This window comes from Grammomys surdaster, unplaced genomic scaffold (genome assembly GCF_004785775.1).
Source record: "Grammomys surdaster isolate TR1022 unplaced genomic scaffold, NIH_TR_1.0 126036, whole genome shotgun sequence".
Classification (NCBI taxonomy): domain Eukaryota; kingdom Metazoa; phylum Chordata; class Mammalia; order Rodentia; family Muridae; genus Grammomys; species Grammomys surdaster.
The window spans coordinates 4,604,399-4,624,006 of NW_021620849.1; the positions used below are offsets into that span (position 1 = coordinate 4,604,399).

Sequence of the window (19,608 nt, forward strand, 5' to 3'; positions counted from 1 at the left end):
AGATTTCCCCTTTTAAACTTCTATTATTAGTGTTATGATTATTATTGTTTTTTTTTGTTTTTTTAGACAGCATGTCATTTATACCAGACTGACTGCAGAATTATTCTGCAGCTGAGGATGACCATACATTCCTGATCTTCCTGCCTCCACCTCCCAAGTGCTGGGACGACAGGTCTATGAGGCTCTGTGTGGCTTTGGGCTCTTTCTCTGTGTCTCTGTTGTATCTTATTTTCCATAGCTGCTCTCTGAGGATGTCTCACTTTGCAGCCTACTCTGTACCCATTTATTTAGGTTCCATTTATGTTGAATTTATGCTAAAATTTTCTTTAATTGTATTGGTTTTCTATAGCTTCTTAACAAACTACTATACATCTTGTGACATAAAGCCACATACATATAGGGTAGAGTTTCTTTACCCAATAGCTCTGGGGACCTATACAGAGGTTGGTGTTCTTTCTGGAAGCTCTAGGAGAGAACCCACATCTTGTCTTTTTCACTCTCTGGAGGCCACATGCATTCCTTGGCTTATGGCTCCTTGCTTCACTGTCAGAGCTAGTGACAGAGGACTTGAGATCTCCCTTTGACTCTGGCCGGGAGTATAGACTTGTGCCACTGTGCCAGGTTTATGTGCCACTGTTCCATGTTTCTGTGGCACTAGGAATGAACCCAAGGCTCTCTGCATGTTAGGCAAGCTCTACCAGCTGAGCTATGTCTTGGCCCCGTAACTATATTTGTAAAGATTGTGTCTACAGTGTGGGTGTGTATCTGTGTATATAGTGTGGGTGTGTATCTGTGTATATAGTGTGGGTGTGCATCTGTGTCTATAGTGTGGGTGTGCATCTGTGTATATAGTGTGGGTGTGCATCTGTGTATATAGTGTGGGTGTGCATCTGTGTATATAGTGTGGGTGTGCACCTGTGTGCAGTGCTCTCAAGAGCCAGAAGGCATCCGACATCAGATCCCCTGGGTGCTAGCTAGGAGTCAAACCTGTCTCTGCCCCTCTGTGCTGGGGTTCCAGGCAGGTGCTGCCACTCAGTGGCTCCTCCCCACCCCCCACCCCCTGGAGATCTGAACTCAGGACCTCATGTTTGTGCAGCAGGCAGGCATGTCATACACTGAGCCATCTTCCCAGCCCTGACATATTTTAATGTCCAACTTTAAATTAGAATCTGGGCCTGCAGTTAGAAGTCTTCCTCAGCACCGTGCCTAGCTTGACATGAACTAATCTGTCTAGTTCCCATCATACTTATTTTAGAGTTTCAGCCTGAAGCTGTGGTTTGCAGCATGTTGTCCTAGTTTTCAGTTTACATTGTGATGCAATGCTTCATGCAAATTTCAATGATTTAAATGGCATTTACCTCAGGAAGAGTCATCAAGAGCATTCACAGACCGGTTGTATCAAGACTTTGCTATCAGGGTAACACCAGTTTCCATTAAACAAACAAACAAACAAACAAACAAACAGAAAAATAAGTCTACAACATACAGCATAGTAAGGTTTTCTTGCTTGTACAATGACTGGGGGAATATTCCAAAAGAAATAGGTTTCCTACCCACTGATTCAGAGGCAGATGCCCTGCCATCCTGGCTGTTTTCTCCATATTGCTGCCTTGCTTGCTCCTCCTCAAGCCAGGAGGAAGGAGAGGGAGGAGAGGGAGAGGGAAAGAGGGAGAGGGAGAGGGAGAGGGGGAGGGGGATGGGGATGGGGATACAGAGTTGGCTTCACAGATAGACCTGCTTGGCTCATCACCTGATGTGGTGGCTGATATATGGCTTGCCTCATAGATGGCACCTTGTAGCTATATTTGTATGATGGAAGTGGCAAATAAGCTCTATTGGGCCTTTTATTTGTATAAGGACACTAACCTCATGAATGAGGCCCGCCTTTCTGAACTCATCATGAGGGGAAGGCTACCAGACCCACTGGAACTAAGTTACAGGACATGAATTTTGGGAACTCATACAGATCAATAATCATTAATAGCAGGATTCAAGCCACAGCAAATAGAAACATCCAACAGGCACAACTCCCCAATACTGATGGAGTCTTGCTTAACAGACATTGAAGGGACCCCTCTCCCTGACAGTGAGGACTTGCCTTGATTAGACCCTGGTTCAGTATCCCAGAGTGGGTATATATGTATGTGTATATGCATATATGTCTGTGAGATAGAATGTGTGTGTGTGTGTGTGTGTGTGTGAGAGAGAGAGAGAGAGAGAGAGAGAACATACCTCTTGCCCTGGCAATGAAGGACTTGCCTTGATTAGAGTGTCTGTGTGAATCTCTCTCTCTGTCTCTCTCTCTCTGTCTCTCTGTCTCCTTTTCTTTCTCCTTCTGTGTGTGCCTGTGTGTGTGTGTGTGTGTGTGTGTGCGCGCGCACGCGTGCTAGATTCCTCTCCTGTCCTTCATCCTACTGGCTTCCAGGAGTATTCTCTCAGAAATGTCACATCTAAAGCTGGCCTTGCGAGTTGTCCTCTTAGACTTGTGCTGTGTGGCTCTGTAAGCTTTACTAAGCTCAGATGTTTCCAGGTGAGGCTTGCGTATCTTCCCCAGGGTGATTCCATGAAAACCACGGCGGATGTCTGCCCTGTGTGCTCTCAGCAGCCAGGAATGCCCAGAGCCATGGCCCCCAGTTAGACACAGCATTTCAGAGAGCTTGATGTCTTTCCTTCTTGTCAGATCCATGTTTTCTCCTCTCAGCTTTTAGAGGTTGTGTTGAGGACACTTGGAGTAACAGATGTGAGTGAAGGACAAATTATAAGTTACAGACACACGCCTGGGTTCCTTTGGTCGAGTGGGGTCTCTGAGAAGTATTTGAAGCAGCCGCTCACTTGCCTTCTTTTCTCTGGGGCTCCTTAAGTGGCTAGCTTCCCTAACATCCAGCTGTCAACCTCTGCTCTTTCTCTTGATGTCTTCACTCACAGGCTCCGTGCTCTCCTGCCTTCTTATACTGATTTGCCAGCCCCCGCCGGCCATAACGGATGTGCACATGCATCCTAGTTTTATCCCCCTTCTGTTTTAGAGTTCCTAGTGTGTGGCCTGCTTTCAAGGTTGTCACACGTAAAACTTGGGCCACAATCCTTCGCTGGGACCTCACAGGCATTAAGGACTGTCACACCTATTACACCTGCATTCTCTCTGTTGTGGGCTTCTGAGTTGTCTCTGGCTGCAGGCTTTGTTGTGGCAATGCCTGGCTTCTGGTAACAGTTTCTACACTGGGGTAATAGTTTCCCAAGAGACTCAAGAGGCAAAAGATGAAGTCTAGGCATAGTTTCCCCCTTAAAGAATTGAGCAGAAGTGACTTGCCTCACCTCTCCCACCCCACTGGCCAGGGCGTAGTCACATGACCCAGCCAGCTACAAAGGTAGGAAGAGGTGATCTGGAGACCCAACTCTGCCCACAATTCTATCACTATTGAAGTAGAGATGGGTTGGTGGGTAGTGTGCAGATCTCACATGTGTATTCTATAAAGTTACTGGACGTCCGTGTCTGCCCTGTTGTGACTCACTGCCTTCTGTTGGGGGCTGCAGGCTCCATTTCTGTTCAAATGTGGCACTTGGGCACAACCTCACAAGCATTGGGGGATTATACATTAGAATCACTTAGGCATAGGCAGACATTTTGGTAGAGGGCCAGACAGTAAATATGCAAGACTTATGGTCTCTATAGAGCCATGCGGTCTCTGTAACAACTACTGAACTTTATTGTTACATCATCCAAATGTGTCCACAGATGAGGGAGTGAGCTCAACTGGGCTCCGTTTGCCAACCCCTGACACACTTCACTGGGAAGTCGGTGTAACTCTGTCTGTCAAGAATCTGTGCACTTCAGTGGCTTCACTTCTGGAGACACATCCTAAAGAAGTGTTCGTGTATTCCTGCTAAATAGTCTCTACTAAGTTGTACATGGGAGCGTCCTGAAGGCTAGTCATAAACACTTCGTCCATAGTTAGACAATGATAGACTAAGTGAGATACTATCCACCTATTGAATTGTCACGATGTGTGGATTATACAGAAACACAGGCAGGTATGAAGTTACATAGAAAAGAAAGACAACATTAAGTATATCCCATGAATGCATGGCTGTAAACACACCTGCACATAGGCTAAACTAAGTGGTTATAGGCAATATTTATCAGATTTGAAGATAATCTTGAAAATTGTATTTCAGTAACACATATTTGAGTAAATGCAAGAAGTCAGTGGCTTTGACGAGTCAACATGGGCACTTTAGGAAAATCATATACCCTGTTAACATTGCCACTTTGTCTGGCTGCCAGAAGCTCACTGGCCCTGGAGCAGACTGCTGGGGATAACCCGCATCCTGCTCTGCTGGGCTGGTCCCAGTGTGTGTCTGATCCTGAGTGTCATGGTGTGGCAATGCTTGCCTTCCTTTCTCAGAGCTTTGGTTGTCTGGATAAAATGTACAGTTTTGTACATTTTATGATTTGCCTATTTCTGGCCTGGCACAAATCTTTACTTTGTGTATTGATTTTTCTGGAAGTCCTTTTAAGCTTTCTGTTTAGAAAAATGGTGGATATAAGCAGATGAACTAAAAACCTTGAAAATGAATACAATCCCACCTTCACCCCCAGTGTATTATCTTTGGATAAAGTAGACTCCAGCCCTCCACTTACCTTCCTCCCTGCCAGCACCCAAGCAAGGGGTTTGTTCTTAAAGACAGGATTCCAGGACCTTAGATAAAGTTCACCCAAAACACCATCTCTTACAGGATGCCAGACCAGACCCAGCTTTCCTTTGTTTCAGTCTCTCAGGCTGTCAGTCTGGAGAGTGTTGAGTTCCATGAGAAGTAAAGTATTTGGATTAGATGTCAGAGAGACGTGCAGGCCATTCCCATTGGAGTGTGTGTGTACACCAGCGACACTGCTTCTTCCTTATACTAAGAGAAGAGAGAGAGTTAAAATGAGAGTAAAATCACAGAACATTGTAATGATGCTGGCAGCTACACCACAGATGGCATTAGGTTGGGTAGTCTGCCTGGTGCACGCAGCTCTGATGCTGCTGTACCACTGTTTTACAAACGGGTACGTGGGCTCTCAGCGAGGTGCAGCAGTGATGACCCACAAGCTCAGGGTTAGGAAGACAGAGACAGGAGGAATGGCCAGCTAGTTGCACAAAATCGATGAACTCCAGGTTCAGGAAGAGACTCTGATCCAGAATCAAGATGGGGAATGACAGAAGGAAGACACCTGAGATTGATCTCTGACCACATGCAAGCGTGCTCATTTGCACACATACGTACACATACACACACACACACACACACACACGAGGGGGAGGGGGGAGAGAGAGAGAGAGAGAGAGAGAGAGAGAGAGAGAGAGAGAGAGAGAGAGAAATCCTGGCAAATGTAACAATGTTTAAGAGCATTGGAAATGTTTGTCTCAAGGATTCATGACCATGGGTACATGTGGCCGGAGTGTGGTGGCCAAGGACATCTGCTTTGTGCATCTGGCTTGGTGGAAGGGAGCTAGAACAGGACAAGGGAGCCCTTGCCTAGGCTACACATGTCCAAGCTTCTGTCCCTTCTCCTTGGCCAGTAGCTCTGTCCCTAGGCAGATTAAATTATAAGAAAAGTAATGTTCTTCTGGCTTTTATAGGAAGGCTGGACCCAGAAACTCAATTTTCCCAGGCGGAGGGGTCTCCTTAGTGACACTGTGACCATGTGCCTGTGCCAGCCACTTCCTTGAAGGTTCCTCTGGCTGTAGCCTTGGGGTCCCCTCATCACACGTCCCCCTACGAGCTTCACTGATTTGTAGGTGGAGTTTCCAAGTGTAAAAGGGCCCTGCACTGTTTGTTTCCCAGGCACAGTTTCAAAAGAAAATAGCATTTTACAGCCTGCATTAATGGGAAATTACTTTCCATTAGGATTCTGAATGATTGGCCTATAATGTTTATAAAGGAAAGGAAAAATGTCAAGCATCTCACTAACAATTTTAAGCAAAGCTCTGAAGACTTTGCCAGAAACAGATTCCAAGAACATTTTCTTCATCATTTCTTCTTTCCAGAGAAGGAAAAAGAGCAGAGCCTGCTGAAAGGATGTAGGTCAGTTAGGCAGACTACGGTGGGGCTGTGATGGGGCTGCTGATAATGTCATTGCTGGGTAGTTACAGGAGCGGATGAAGTGAGCCAGCCTGGAGGAGGAGCCTCGCAGCCGAATGAGGGTGTGCAGACAGAGGCCCTTCAGACCCTGGCCAGAAGAAACCAGTGTCTGTCCAAGCCCCTGTACACAGGGTCATGAGGGTTCATCAGTTTAAGCAGCCTCATTGTCCCTAAAGAGAAAAGGAAGCCAAGGAAAGTCCTTGAGCTGAACTCTGTGCCTGGGCAGGTCTCAGAATCAGAAAACAGTATGACATTTGAGACCTGTGTCCCCAAACCTTCCTCACCCTTGGGATCTTGTATGAGGCTCTGAGCTGTCACGTACTCTACATTAAAACAGAGGGCAGGCTGTGTTTGAGCTTCTCACTGTTTATATATTCCAGCAGTCCTGGAGTTATTAGGGGAAGGCTTTAATATAGAATCAAGGACAGACAGGCATTTTGGAAAAGTACACACTCCAGACACAGGCTCAGGCTTCTCTGTCACAGCCTATTATTTGGTGGCATCTGTTTATGAAGCTTTCTTTTTTCTCCACTGAGATTTCTGAAGGTTCTAATTAATATTGTGACAGCTAAGGGTTCACAATCCCCAGGCTGCCATCTGCTTCAAGTGTGTAGAGAAGGGTGAGGGTCGTTAACATGGTCTGACAGAGCAGGCAAAGTAAATCTCTCCACTGACTTGTGTTAAGACATTCTACCTTTCGTGAGGTATAAAAGAGACTTTTATAAACTTCTTGACACTTTGAAGGCTGCTCAGAAACAGTCCAAGTCGTTCCTCTTATGGGTGCCAGTCTCCAGGGATTACATTGGAAAATAAACATGTATTCAAAAGGGAAAGGCAGGGCTCACAAGTTTAAAAAAAAAAAGACACACACTTTGCAATAGGAGTATATACATTTATTGACCTAAGTTTCCAAAGAGGAAATTAAAATTTCACAAGAGTCCTGGGGGTGGGGTTCCTGCAGTCAGCAGGTCTGTCCCCTCTCCTACCCCCAGCCTTCCTCCACATCCATGTCTGTAGCTCTCAGTGGTGGCTCTGACTTGAACCATTGCAAGGGTGAGACAAACAGGGGGACAGGAGTCCCACATTGTAGTTCAGATGCCGGCAGTTAGGGCCAACTTTGGGTAGATCTTTTAAGCTCTCTAGAAACTGAATGAAGGCACTGGGCTCCCTGCTCTCAGGTGCTCTGACCTTTAAATGCTGTCCTCCATGTTTTTTTCCTAGAGTATGTGGCATTCTTAACATCTTAAAAGTGGAGAGGTTGAACATTTAGCATTTCCTCTACTGAAAGGTCATTATTACAAAATAATTGCCGAACTATTTTGTTCTCAGTCTGTAGCCCCTGGTATGGGGGTATCTGAGGCCCTTCGCTATTGTCCAAGCTGAAGGAGGCTTTGGAAGGGAAAGGTTTTATTCACTGTGGGGAATTGTTTCCTGGAATTCATCTACAAGCTCTGCCATGGGAGTTTCTGAGAGCCATAAAACACTGCCTCTCACCTACCTTTGGGAATCACAATAGAACTTGGTAGAAATGGCTGTGTGATGGATAATATTATCTCAAATGCAGAATATCTTATATGTGTGTGTATTTTATAACAACATGGCTAATCTATAAGCTAATATTTCAAACATTGTAATCCAAATATTAATGTAGATATTAATTTAAAAAACAGTGTAGAAGTCCATTGTACTGGGGATAATGAACAGGGGACAGCTGTGTGGCATGGTACCAGGGGACTATATGAACACACACACACACACACACACACACACACACACACACACCCCTACCTACCTCTGAAGTGCTGGTCTGTGGCACTTTCCTTTGTTGGAGAATGAGGTCAAAATGGCTAGTAATGATTCTTAGAGGAACACTCGAAGCCCTATATTTATGCAAACTCTTTTTTTCTGCTATTAGTGACTAACCCATGCCGAACAAAGCAAGGACCAGCTCTGCCCAGGGCCCTCTGCCAGCTGATCCCTAGGACAGTGGCTGGAAGGCTGCCTTTCATGGCAGTGGGGTCTTTCCCATTCCCCATGTTTTAGCAAAAACAACTCATAAACACTGGCCTGGGTCATAGTCAAAGGGGTCACCAGTCAGGGAATTTGAGTAAATAAATGGGCTGCAGTGTCTGCAGTGTCTGCATTAGTCATCCTGATATACAACGCTGGCCTTTGTCAGGATAGGGCACAAGCTTTATTTATTAAATCCAAGTGATGAATCCTGTGTGGATGGTGCAGGGTTGGTATAAGGTTAAAATAAATCACATGGCTTATTTCTGTGGATGATGATAATAAGTAAACTAGAGTCCCCCTGATAAATCATTTCAGTAAATCACCTGTTGTAGACAAATAGTGGGCTGTTATTTCTAAAGAGACTATTTATAGATCTTACTCAGCAATTTACAATATACCCATCATAGATTAAGATGTAAAATGTATGTTGTATACTCCCCACACTTGAGAGGTAGAGCCCAGAGGCTCAGAGTGGGAGGCTAGCTGGAGGAGAGACAAACTGGAAGTGGGGGTGGATGTTCAAGGAAGTTGAGACTCTGCCGATCTAATCCAGAGCTTGGACCTAGGGACTGCTAGTTTCTGTCTCGTCTAATGGGGGTACAAATTGTAATTTAGATATGGCAAAACAAAATTTTGTGTGTATCAGGATTATACAACAGTGTTGTATCTTAGTCTGCAATGGGGAAAGTTAGAATTTAGAACTAAATTTTGAGATTATAAATTTTGGGAGAGGGAGCCTGAACAAAATATGTACCTTCTAACTCAAAAGAAATAGTTTGTTATAGGTTGAGCATGGTGCCTGGCCTATATCAGACACTCGATGATTGCACATGAACCTGAGTTAGAAATGAGCTTCCTGGGTTGGGAGTGTGGTTCAGTTGACAGGGTGCATACCTAGCATGCATGAAGCCCTGGATCAGAGTCCCGTACTGTATAGGCGGGGCCTACTGAGATGTTGCTATAATCCCAGCACTTGGGAGGTAGAGTCCAGAGGATCAGAAGTTCAAGGTTATCCTCAGCTACATAGGGTGTTTGAGGCCAGCCTGGGCTGGAGACAAAATGGGGAGGGGGAGGAGGGAAGAAGAGTGAGGGGAGACAGTGACAGGAAGAGAGGAAGTAAATGCTAAATGATGTATTTGCCCCAACATGTTTAGGAGACAAATTATTGAGTCAAATTCTTCAGGTGATGTCAAATCCTAGGATGAGTGTCTTGTGGAAACCAAGCCTCCAGAAAGACACTTGGGATTCATTCCTGATTGGAGAACTGTTCCTCTCTACCTGCCAGGCACATTCTTCTCCAAGCCTTAGTGGCCCTGGGTGTAGCTTAAGCAATAAGGAGACACTACTGAGCATTTGGACTTGAGACAAGGAAGAGAGTGGAAAACAAGTCATCCCTCCACACCCGGCTCAGCCAAAGGAGGATAAAGGGAGTTTTGGGGTCAGGGGGCACTAAATCTCTGTCACTGAGTACTTACAGGTCCTGAAGAACAGGGATCATAGCTTCGCACTGGGTAGAATTATTCTAAGGATAAAGTTAAAGCCTGTAAATTAGAGGTGCTGGACACAATACCATGTAAGAGCCCACAACACAGCTGCTGTCGATGCTACATAACCGGTTATCTGCTTTCCCAGCCTACCGCAGACTGAGAGCAGCAGATTAGAAGGGCCCGAGGGACTGCTTCGGGAAGGTCCACTGGCAGCAGGAAAAGGGACAGGTCGCAACCCGGCTACAAGGGAGGCAAGAACAAAGCTATATATATATGTATATATATTTAAAAAAAACAAATAATTTTTCTTTTCAAAAGACACAACACTTTGGGGCATTTACTAAAGACAAAGTGCTCTCCAAATGTCAGTGGCTTCTTAGGGACCTCACCCCTTGTCCTTCCATAGGACTGACAGTAGGCAGTGTGAGTCCCAGTGTGAGCTCTCTCCGTCCCACTGACTTCCAGAAAGTAGGTGTGTGTGAAGGGGTTCAAGTGCACCTTTTGTTGGTAGTGCTCAGACTGTTTTCTGCGTCTTGCACTCTGTAGAGTCAAGGCCAGAGGAGAAGAGGAGGGAATGCCAGGAAGGTAGCTCAAGGTCAGTGTGTTGGAAGATCTTCAACTTTTCACACCTGAGAAGAGAGCTCACCCCTTCCCTAATCACCACCCCTTCCCTAATCACCACCCCTTCCCTAATCACCGCCCCTTCTGCGCCATTCCCCTCAGAGGCAAGCATGGAAGCAGCATTTGAGAACAGCTCCTAGCCTGAGGGAGGGGAATGAGCAGAGGGAGGCAGGAAAGGAGAATTGGTCAGGCCCCTCCATTCTAGCACAGTCTCCTTGCTGTTCAGGGCTCCAGGCACTGGAAGGAAGGACAGAAGCCCCATTCCTCAGGATGGGTAAGATCTAGGCTGAGGAGGATGCTCTCGGCGTTCCTGGGTCTGGGAGCTCAGCTGAAGGGTAGGGATTGGCTCAGATACAGAGAGGGCTTAAGGGTGGCTGAGGCATAGAGAGGGAATAAACCTCCCCATGGTTACTCAGAGTTATACAAGGTAAAGTGGTCCACACAGCACACTCTGCACCCTGGCAAGAATCAGAGGCTTCTCTGCCTCTTGCATTGGAGGGAAATGGTAGTAACTAGTCATTAAGTTGAATCCCGTGCCTCTGAGGCTGAGGCATGACTTCCCTTACTAAGACCCGAGAGGTTTGAAGCTGGATAAGATGAGATATTGTGGGATGAGATGGCTACTACACAAAAAGAAATGTGGTCGGAGTTTGTGTATGCTAGTGACACTTTGAGCAGGAACTTGGCAAAGAAGGATGAGGTGGAGGGAAGGGCAGTGGAAAGAGTTTTCCTGAGGTTAAGATGGGACCCTCTATTGTTAGAAAGTGGACCACATCACTGCCAAGAGGGAAGTGAACTTTGTTTTAGGAAGAATATGGTTTCCATCTCTATTGTGTATGGCTGAGAGAAAATACCCCCCCTTCTCTCTCACCCCTAATGGTGTGCAGCCAAACTAGAATAATAAATATTTAAAAGTGATGCTCTCTTTTCTCTTTTAAAATAATCTTTGATTCATGACATTCACAAAGACAGATTGTGTTTTCTACCTCTCCTCTCATGCTACATTAAGGCCTGGTCTCAGGAGTCAGAGAAAATAGGGTTTCCCGAGGATGAGTGGAAGGGTCTGTGGCCTTCCCCAGTGGACTCTGTGGAGTCCTGGGTGTCTGCTTCCTGTTTTGTAGAGCACACAGATCTGTGCTTCAGGGACAAACTCATGTGCACACTTTCTCCACACTTTTGGAGACCAACAACTGCATGCAAATAAGCAGGGGCAGAGGGTGCTCAGGGCTCCAAGACCAGTGTCAAAGAGATGGGATGCTGCCTGGGAGCTATGCTGCCTTACCAGGAGTTTTGTGGGGGGTTGCTATGTCTGACAATGGGACCAAGCATCCAGCCACCTTACATATGAGCATCTCAAACACTGAGGAAGCAGAGGTCATCTTGACTGGCTGCAAGTTCTGTCTTCCGGGCATGAATTTTGTGTCCTGGAAGGCCCAGTCTGTCTCTTAGGTGGGCAGAAATGTTATTTCTCTACTTGGGCTTGCTATGAGTCTCCATTTATACCAGCAGCGGAAACAGCTTGATCTTTTTTCCATTTCCACTGTTTGCCAAAAATGGACTGAGAAAAAGAATTAATCTTTTTTCCATTTCTTTTAATGGAAAAAAATGTAATCTTGCCATTTCAAGGTAACTCGGTCTCCTCCAATGAAAAGCTTAGATGGCCCATTCATTACTCACTAGACTCAGGAAATCACCATAGTCAGTTCAGAGATGAACCACCTTCTTGGAGCTGGTGATGTTCCTTAATCATCCTCTCTTCCCTCAGTCACCCCGAGATACTGTCCAAACGCACCAGGAGCTGATGGAGATTGGAGTTGCACATGTGGAGGCTTCACTAGTCACAGAACTCCATCTGATGTCTCCTGCCCCAGTCCCACCTCTGAGAAGCCAGGCCTGTGTGTTGAGCATCTGTGAGGCTGGCCTCTGGACCCTCAGTCCTGCCTTACTCTGGGGAGTGAGCGGTGGTTGCCTCAAGCTCCTCTTTAGTTTCATCACACCACACTTTCCCTGGCTCAGAGACCTTTGGGAGCCGCCTTGACCCAGAGTTCCATTGGGAAGTGGGGCAGACGTCATCCTCTGGGTGTAATCGAGGAAACATTTCCATACTGTAGGCCACTGCCTTCTCTCTCCAGGTTCCTCCCTGTCTAGGAAGAACTTCTACCTCTTTTCTAAGTGGCAGGAAGCAGCCTTTCCATCTCCATGGACTGAAATAAAGTTTCCAGGATCCAAGGTCTTCAAGCTCTAGTCCTTTTGAACCAGAGTCCGCCTCTTTCTTACATCTTATAAAACATGCCTGAAAGCCTCAACTGCTGCAGCATTTCCCAACTGAAGTAGCAACGTTTTAGAACTTGCAAGCTATACAGAGGCTATGTGGTTCATGCCCAGGCTCTATGCCCCCTTTGTTGAAGGGTGGCTTACCTGGTTGAGGGCCCTGGTTAACAAAATGACCAAGAATGAAAATGTATCAGGAACTATTTCAGAATGGTGTACTGCCACAGGTGTGGTTTGGCCCAGGTAACCCAAGCTCTGATCGGTATGCATTACACATCCGTACACCTGAGGATTGTGCTCGATAGTGAGGCAGTGCAGGAACGCTGTGGAGGGCCCCAGGTGCATGAGTCATGGACATCCTTTATGGAGTCTTTCTTCCTAGTGGTCTCATGAGAGGCACCTTGTTCAGTTTTTATTTGCTGGTGCAATGCCTCTCTTGGCATATCTAAGTGGGCAACATGGCGGTGGCCCTTGTCTATAATGGATGAAGTGAGAAGTGAGTCACCCGTCTGTCTCCTGATTAGTTCATGGTGTGTGTGTGAGAGAGAGAGAGAATGTTTTACAAGTTTGCACTTACAGGTTGGCTTGGACAACTATCTTTATCTCCTACTTAGAATGTGTTTTGGTCATCAAAGGTTGCTGATAGAGTAAGTGGGAGGAAAACTAGATAGAGAGCCTCACAGTCAGTGAGATAGCCCACACAGTGCCTCAGCAGCATCCTAGAGTGAGCCTCATAGTCAATGAGATAGCCCACACAGTGCCTCAGCAGCATCCTAGAGTGAGCCTCACAGTCAGTGAGATAGCCCACACAGTGCCTCAGCAGCATCTTAGATTGTGTAGAAGGTTGCCTCAGGTAAGGTAGGTCATGGTGTGGGGTCTGGAATCCTGGTGTTTTCTTTCTGACTTGATATCAGGCCATTGTGACCTCTTCAGAAAGGGGAGGGTTTGTGCAAGACTCCCAGATTGCTTTCTGCCCAAATGGTCTGTGTTGGAGATGCTTTCTGAGCCAACCATGGCTGTTCCACCTGCTTCCTCTTCAGGTAAATCTGCTTGTGACAGAAACACGGGAAGAGCCTGATTATTTTACAGGCCACACCAAACACAGTTGTACTTCAGTGACACTAACTTTAACTCACTGTCCCAAGTTTTCAGGATCCAATCCTATCCACCTTTGGTCAACTATTCGACCAAAGAAAAACTGAAAAATTCTCTGCTGGAAATTCGGTTCCCTAGTGCTTTGAAATCATTGAATGTTATTCTATCCAAATTGAAAATAGTGGAACTAAGCCTCAATATTTAAATTTGTCTCCCTGGCTTCTATCATTATGACAAAAGGAGTTTACATTCAGGCTGGAGTGAATCCTCTCCTGAAAGAAGCCGTCCAAACATCTTGGTGGTCCCAGATGTCATTATGTAGGTAGATCCAGAGTTGAAGGGCCCGTCAGTCTACAGGTGACCTAAAGGGAGGGTGCTGCCTCTCAGGAGGAGGGGCCTTGCTATAACGGCTTTCTCTTTCCCCAGCAGCCAAAGCTCCAAACTGTGGATGCAAGAGAGGCTGTGACACTGGGGGTTCTCATTCCCCCTTCCCTAGGTTGGAAAGATCTGGAAATTTTGAAAAACGTAACTTACATTGTTAGAGCATCTGTCTGTTCTAACAATCATCCTTGGCCAACCACAGAAATACTCAAATCCATCATCAATCTTTCTCTCTTGTTAACCTTATGTGAGCCCTGAAGATTTGGTGAGGAAGGGATACAATCCCCTATGGAACTTCAACTCTCACATGAAGTCTAAAGGTGGGAAGGGAGGCCTTGGTCATAGTTACTGCTCTAGTGCTGTGAAGAGACACCACAACCCAAGGCAACTTGTAAAAGAAAGCATTTGGGGCCTGCTTACAGTCTCAAGAGTTAGTACATGACCATCATGGCAGGGAGCATGGTTGCAGGCAAACAGGTATGGCACTGGAGCAGTACCTGAGAGGTTATATCCTGGTCTGAAGGCAGATGACAGAGAGAAAGAACAGAACCAGGCCTCGAGTTCACCCCCATTGACACACTTCTGTGACAAGGCCACACCCCCTAATCTTTCCTAAACAGTCAGCCAACTGGGAACTAAACCTTCAAATATGTGAGCCTCATTCAATCCACCACTGGCCTAATAGCAGTAGAAAAAAGAAATAAAACAAATAGAAGCCATAAAATTGAATGGCAGAAGGAAAAGCATGTCAGATATTCAGTCAGAATACTGGAAATTGGTTTTGCTCTGGGATCCCCCTGCCACTCCCTTTCTAGAAGTACTCTGGTGGCTCTGGAGCCGGCTAATGCCTATGGCCTTCCTATGTATGCATATGTGTGTTGGGTTTAGCTTCCATCCCTTCCTTCGAGACGATCTTGGTCTTACCGGTGGACCATGCGCCTAGCCTTCCTCCAACGAATGTATCGTCTCCTTGGCCAAGGCCCCTCAGCTCTCGCCTGTTATTTCAACTTCAGCTTCTTCACAGGGGACGGTAGGAACTGAGAACTGGAGCGGGAAGCCATGCCTCCCCCAGATGTGCTAAGCTCTTATCTTAAGCTAGCCTGGAGAGTGCCTTATATTCATGAACTTATATGGTCTATATGGTTGGAGAATGTGTAGAAAATCTTCAGGATATCTCAAAAACAAAAAAGAAATATTTACCTCCAAAAAATAAAATCAACTAATTGTGTTTCCAAAGCCTACTTGGGTCATTTCACTTTGAAGTTACACATAAAATCCTTAAAATAGTAGCAAAGTCTGAGTCAAAACATGGTGCTTGAATTACTGCCACCTTTGCAAATGGTCAGGGATTTAAAAAGTCTCATAAAATTATTTTACTAATACTTAGAGGGAAAAATACCAAGTATAATCCAGTCAAAATGGAAATTATACAGTGGCACTAAAGCTTATCTCTGCAATGGAATAGTGGCCAGGAACTTGCCTTCCTAGTTATCAACATTTACTTTAAAGCTGTAATATAAAAAGAGACATGATACTGTTACCAAATGGATCAGTTGAACTGAATTGAAAATCTCAAAATAGACCACAGGCCTCATGGTAATTAAATGTCGGAGCCAGGTGTGATGGCACCTGTACTCCTAACAATGGAGAAGCGGAGGCAGAAGGAGCCCTTTGAGTTCAGGGCTAGCCTGGGCTATATAAGGAGAGACCCTCAACAAGAAGATATAAAAGCAATATTTGAAATCAATGAGGAAAAGGGATCATTTTAAAACAGCTTCGGCATCATTAAAACATAATCAATTCTTTTTGTCAAAATCTAAATGGATTAAAAATAAAAGTTGTAACATGAAAAAAGTTTAAAATTCTGAAATAAAATTCTGTATAGTAACCATACATAGCCGTGGAGGATAAGGTATGAATAAAAAGCCTCATTTACCCTCCTTTATTGTCCCAGAATTATATATTCCAAAGCAAAACGAAACACCTACGACTTGCCCAGTTAACAGTATGAATTGTAATAAATAAATTAATGAATAAATAAATATAAATAAATAAAATAAAACATACAAATAAACAGGGAATAGTTTGTACCAAACTTGGCAGATAGAAGCCCAGTGTTTGAAGTATATAAGGACTTCTAATTTTTAAATATAAAGGTACAATACTAAATTGATAACAAATGTTAAGCATCTTAGCACACTTCATGTTCTATGACGATTAAATTCTGTTCTAGGCAGTTACTTAGAGGAAAAAACGCACATATTTGTGTGCATGTATGTCAAGAGATGCATGCACTGCTTTCTTCAGATTTATCTATGAAAGCAGAGAAAGTCTAAAGGAGAAAGGAAGAGGAAAGAGGGTGTGAGGGAAAATTAAGGGAGGGAGCAGGGAAGAGGAGAGATGAGAAAAGGGGGAAGAAAGGGGGCAAGGAGACAAGAGGAAGAAGGAAGGGAGGGGGAGGAAGGAAGGGAGGAGGAAAGGGAGAGAGGGAGGAAAGAAAGGAAGGGAGGGAGGGAGGAAAAGAGAGAAGGAGGAAGGGAGAAAGGAAGGGAAAAGAGAAGAAGGAAGAGAGGAAAGAAGGAAGGGAGGAAGGAAAGGAAGGAAGGAAAGGGAAGAAGGAAGGAAGGGAGGAAGGAAAGAAAGGTAAGGAGGGAGGGAAGGAGGAAGGAAGGGAGAAAGGAAAGAAAGGGAAAGAGGGAAGGAAGAAGGAAAGGAGGGAGGAAGGAAGGAAGAAAGAGAGGAAGGGTTACAAATGTTTAATTATAGTTCTGATAGGTCCAAGAGTGCTCAGAATGGCCGCCGTAAGAGATGGCGATAGAGGAAATTGGTACAGGTGGCAGCTGGCCAGTGGCTAAGAGTTGTGTATGGGGTTAGGTTCTCAGTACTAAGTGCAAGAATGTTATTTAATGGAAACAACTATGTGGAAATATATTCACAGATATAGTCATACAGACACCTGGCCTTCCCAGGCTTCACACTGGTTATCTGAGTCAATGTCTTAGAGTTGACTTGTCCCAGGTCTGCATACACATTTTCTTTTACAGTGACACTGTCTCAGTTTTTAGGGGAAACTCATTGTTGAGAGGACTCTAGGCTTGACCATTAGTCAGCTGTGTGGACATTTATATTCCTGCTGTAGTCCTTCTCTTCTTGTTCTCACATTACCACCCCAGCACTACTTGACATGAGTAACACATCACCTCAACCTTGTCCTTTAGCGTTCCCAAGTTCCTTCCAGTCACCACAAAAAAAGTCTGAGCGTTCTGGAGGCAGGAGCAGGGCCTTGTGATTTGCCTTTCCCCTTGGGCTCCTGCGCCCAGAAGATGGGCTGGGCATGTGTCGTCCTCCTCAGAGGGCTTTAAAGACAGGCAATGTGTGCAGGGGGGTTGGCTACGACAGCTGGAGAGCTAAGACAGCTGGGCTGGAGGTGGCCAGGGGCCACAAAGAGTAGCAATGGAAGCCAGACTTGGGGTAGGCGGGAGGGAGCACAGGCTTGTCCGCCTTTGCTCCTTTCTCTGGGTGATCTGTTAACCTGCACTTTTTGTCTCCATATCACATGGACAGGTACTGACACTCCCTCGGACCAGCCCTGCTGTCGTGGTCTCTATGACTTTGAGCCAGAAAACGAAGGAGAATTAGGATTTAAAGAAGGGGACATCATTACATTAACCAATCAGATAGACGAAAACTGGTATGAAGGAATGCTCCGCGGGGAATCCGGCTTCTTCCCCATTAATTACGTGGAAGTCATTGTGCCTTTACCTCGGTAAATGTGTCTTTTGAACCTAACTTCAGAACTGAAATGAATTGGCACCAGTGTTCTCTCAGTGTGGTGTTCTGTGACATCCTCGCTCTCTGGCCCACTTAATCACTTTTGTATGTGTGTTTTCTTTATAATGTATTTTGTATCAATTTAATTTGTATAACTGATTTCTTTGTCCTAACTCATAAAAATAGTTTTCTTCTTGTTCTAAAAAGTCATTGGTTAAATGTATTTGCTTCCTGTTGCTAAAAAAAGTAAATTGCGCCCATTCGAATGGCCTGGGTAGTCCTTAGCTGCAGTGGGAACGCACCCTTTGCAGCTATGAAAGCTAAAGATTTTGTTTCTTGACGTTATTGATGGTATCCAGTCTTCTCTTGTTTTAAGCTTACCTGTGAACAGCCCAATAAACATGACACACTGTGTTCATAAGACTGGTTATTTTTAATGTTAAATTGCTTTATAATCTTGAACTTCAGGACAAATCCTTGGCTGGCCTGGGATCCCAGGTGGGGTCCTTAGATGATGGCTGCAGATCAATGCCAGCAGGTGGGGTGTGGACCTTTAATAGCTACTGACTTAAACAGGGTCCATCCCCTTCTCATCCCAAGATTAGAAAAGCCTCCTGCCTACTGGTAAATTCACTGAACAGCCCAGCTTCAGTTTGCCGTCATATATGGGCAGGTAGGTTTTCAAACAGTCTCACTGGGGATGCTGAAGGCTGGTGTGGTCTGTTGGGCTGGATGTCCAATAACCTAGGTTTACAGACCTAGCCCTAGCCTTACCTCGATTATGACTTTGTCACATGTTGTGGCTCAGGGGAGTCCAAAAGCAGCCCTGCCACACAAAGACGAGGCAATTATTGCTCGCTCTTTGCGGAGAAGAGGAGTCATGAATGGCTTGTCCAGGATCAGACAACCAATTAGTGGCAGAAACAAACTTGAGCTCTGATAGTGTGACAGGCGCAGGCACACAGCGTTCAACAGTCACTGGGACCCACCCTGTTGATCAGTGGCATTTGTAACAAAAGCTCAGAGGCCAGATTGGTCATCTGAAAAGGTGACTTAAGTAGGGTTTTCTAGACTTCAGAGCTGGCTTTCTTAACTCTGTGTGTGTGTGTGTGTAATGGTAATTCTTAGCATTTACTGTATGCTATGTGTCAGGTGCTGCTCTAAGCATCTCCCATGAAATCCTCACAGACAATCCTGTGCTGTCAATCTGATGCTCATTCTTCAGACACTAGGATGCTGCCACAGAAATGCCAAGTCACTTTTCCAGACAGAGTTAAATGTCAGAGCTGGAATTTTAATGTACGGTCTTCCCCCATGCCTGTAGTGGGAGATATTTAAATTTCCAACCCAAATAAGACCAGTCAATGAAAACACAAACCCAGTAATTATAAATATATTCTGTAAGCCTAGATTGGGCAGATACCCCTACACTACTCTGTAGTGTAGTTATGAGACCCTTATAACTTGAGGATTTTTCCGGACCCTGCGTCTGTCCTCCTACCTCCTGCTTCCCAGTCGTCCTTTCCTTCATCGTCTTCCTCCTCCATTGTCCTCCTCCAGTCCCCTCCTCTGCTCTCTTCCACCAACCTTTATTTCTCCACCTCCCCTTCCTCTGCCCAATCACTGGCTCCAGCCTTTATTTTACAAATTAGGATGGGCAGAAGGTTCACTAGAAATCACCTGTGTAATGACTCACACCTCCTCTGCAGCCCTTCACAGGAAAGGGGAATTAGTATCAAAATACAAGGCTGGGGCTCTCCACAACACATGCCCATGGTCGTCGACCTTCTAGATTAGCTCTTTTCTCCATGTAAATTCACAAACTAGCCTGTTCTTACATCCAGCG

At 45.4% G+C, this 19,608-nt stretch overlaps 1 protein-coding gene across 3 annotated transcripts in view; it reads left to right on the forward strand.

Moving 5' to 3' along the window:
• The window catches only part of Sh3gl3 (SH3 domain containing GRB2 like 3, endophilin A3), a 122,647-nt gene extending 104,464 nt beyond the window's left edge, over window positions 1–18,183 (forward strand). For all 3 annotated transcript variants that reach the window (XM_028754821.1, XM_028754819.1, XM_028754820.1), the window contains one exon: window positions 17,556–18,183. In XM_028754821.1, the coding sequence (XP_028610654.1) occupies window positions 17,556–17,761 (206 nt within the window). In that variant the 3' untranslated portion in view covers window positions 17,762–18,183. The remainder of the gene's footprint in view (window positions 1–17,555) is intronic.
• Window positions 18,184–19,608: the final 1,425 nt, after the last annotated feature.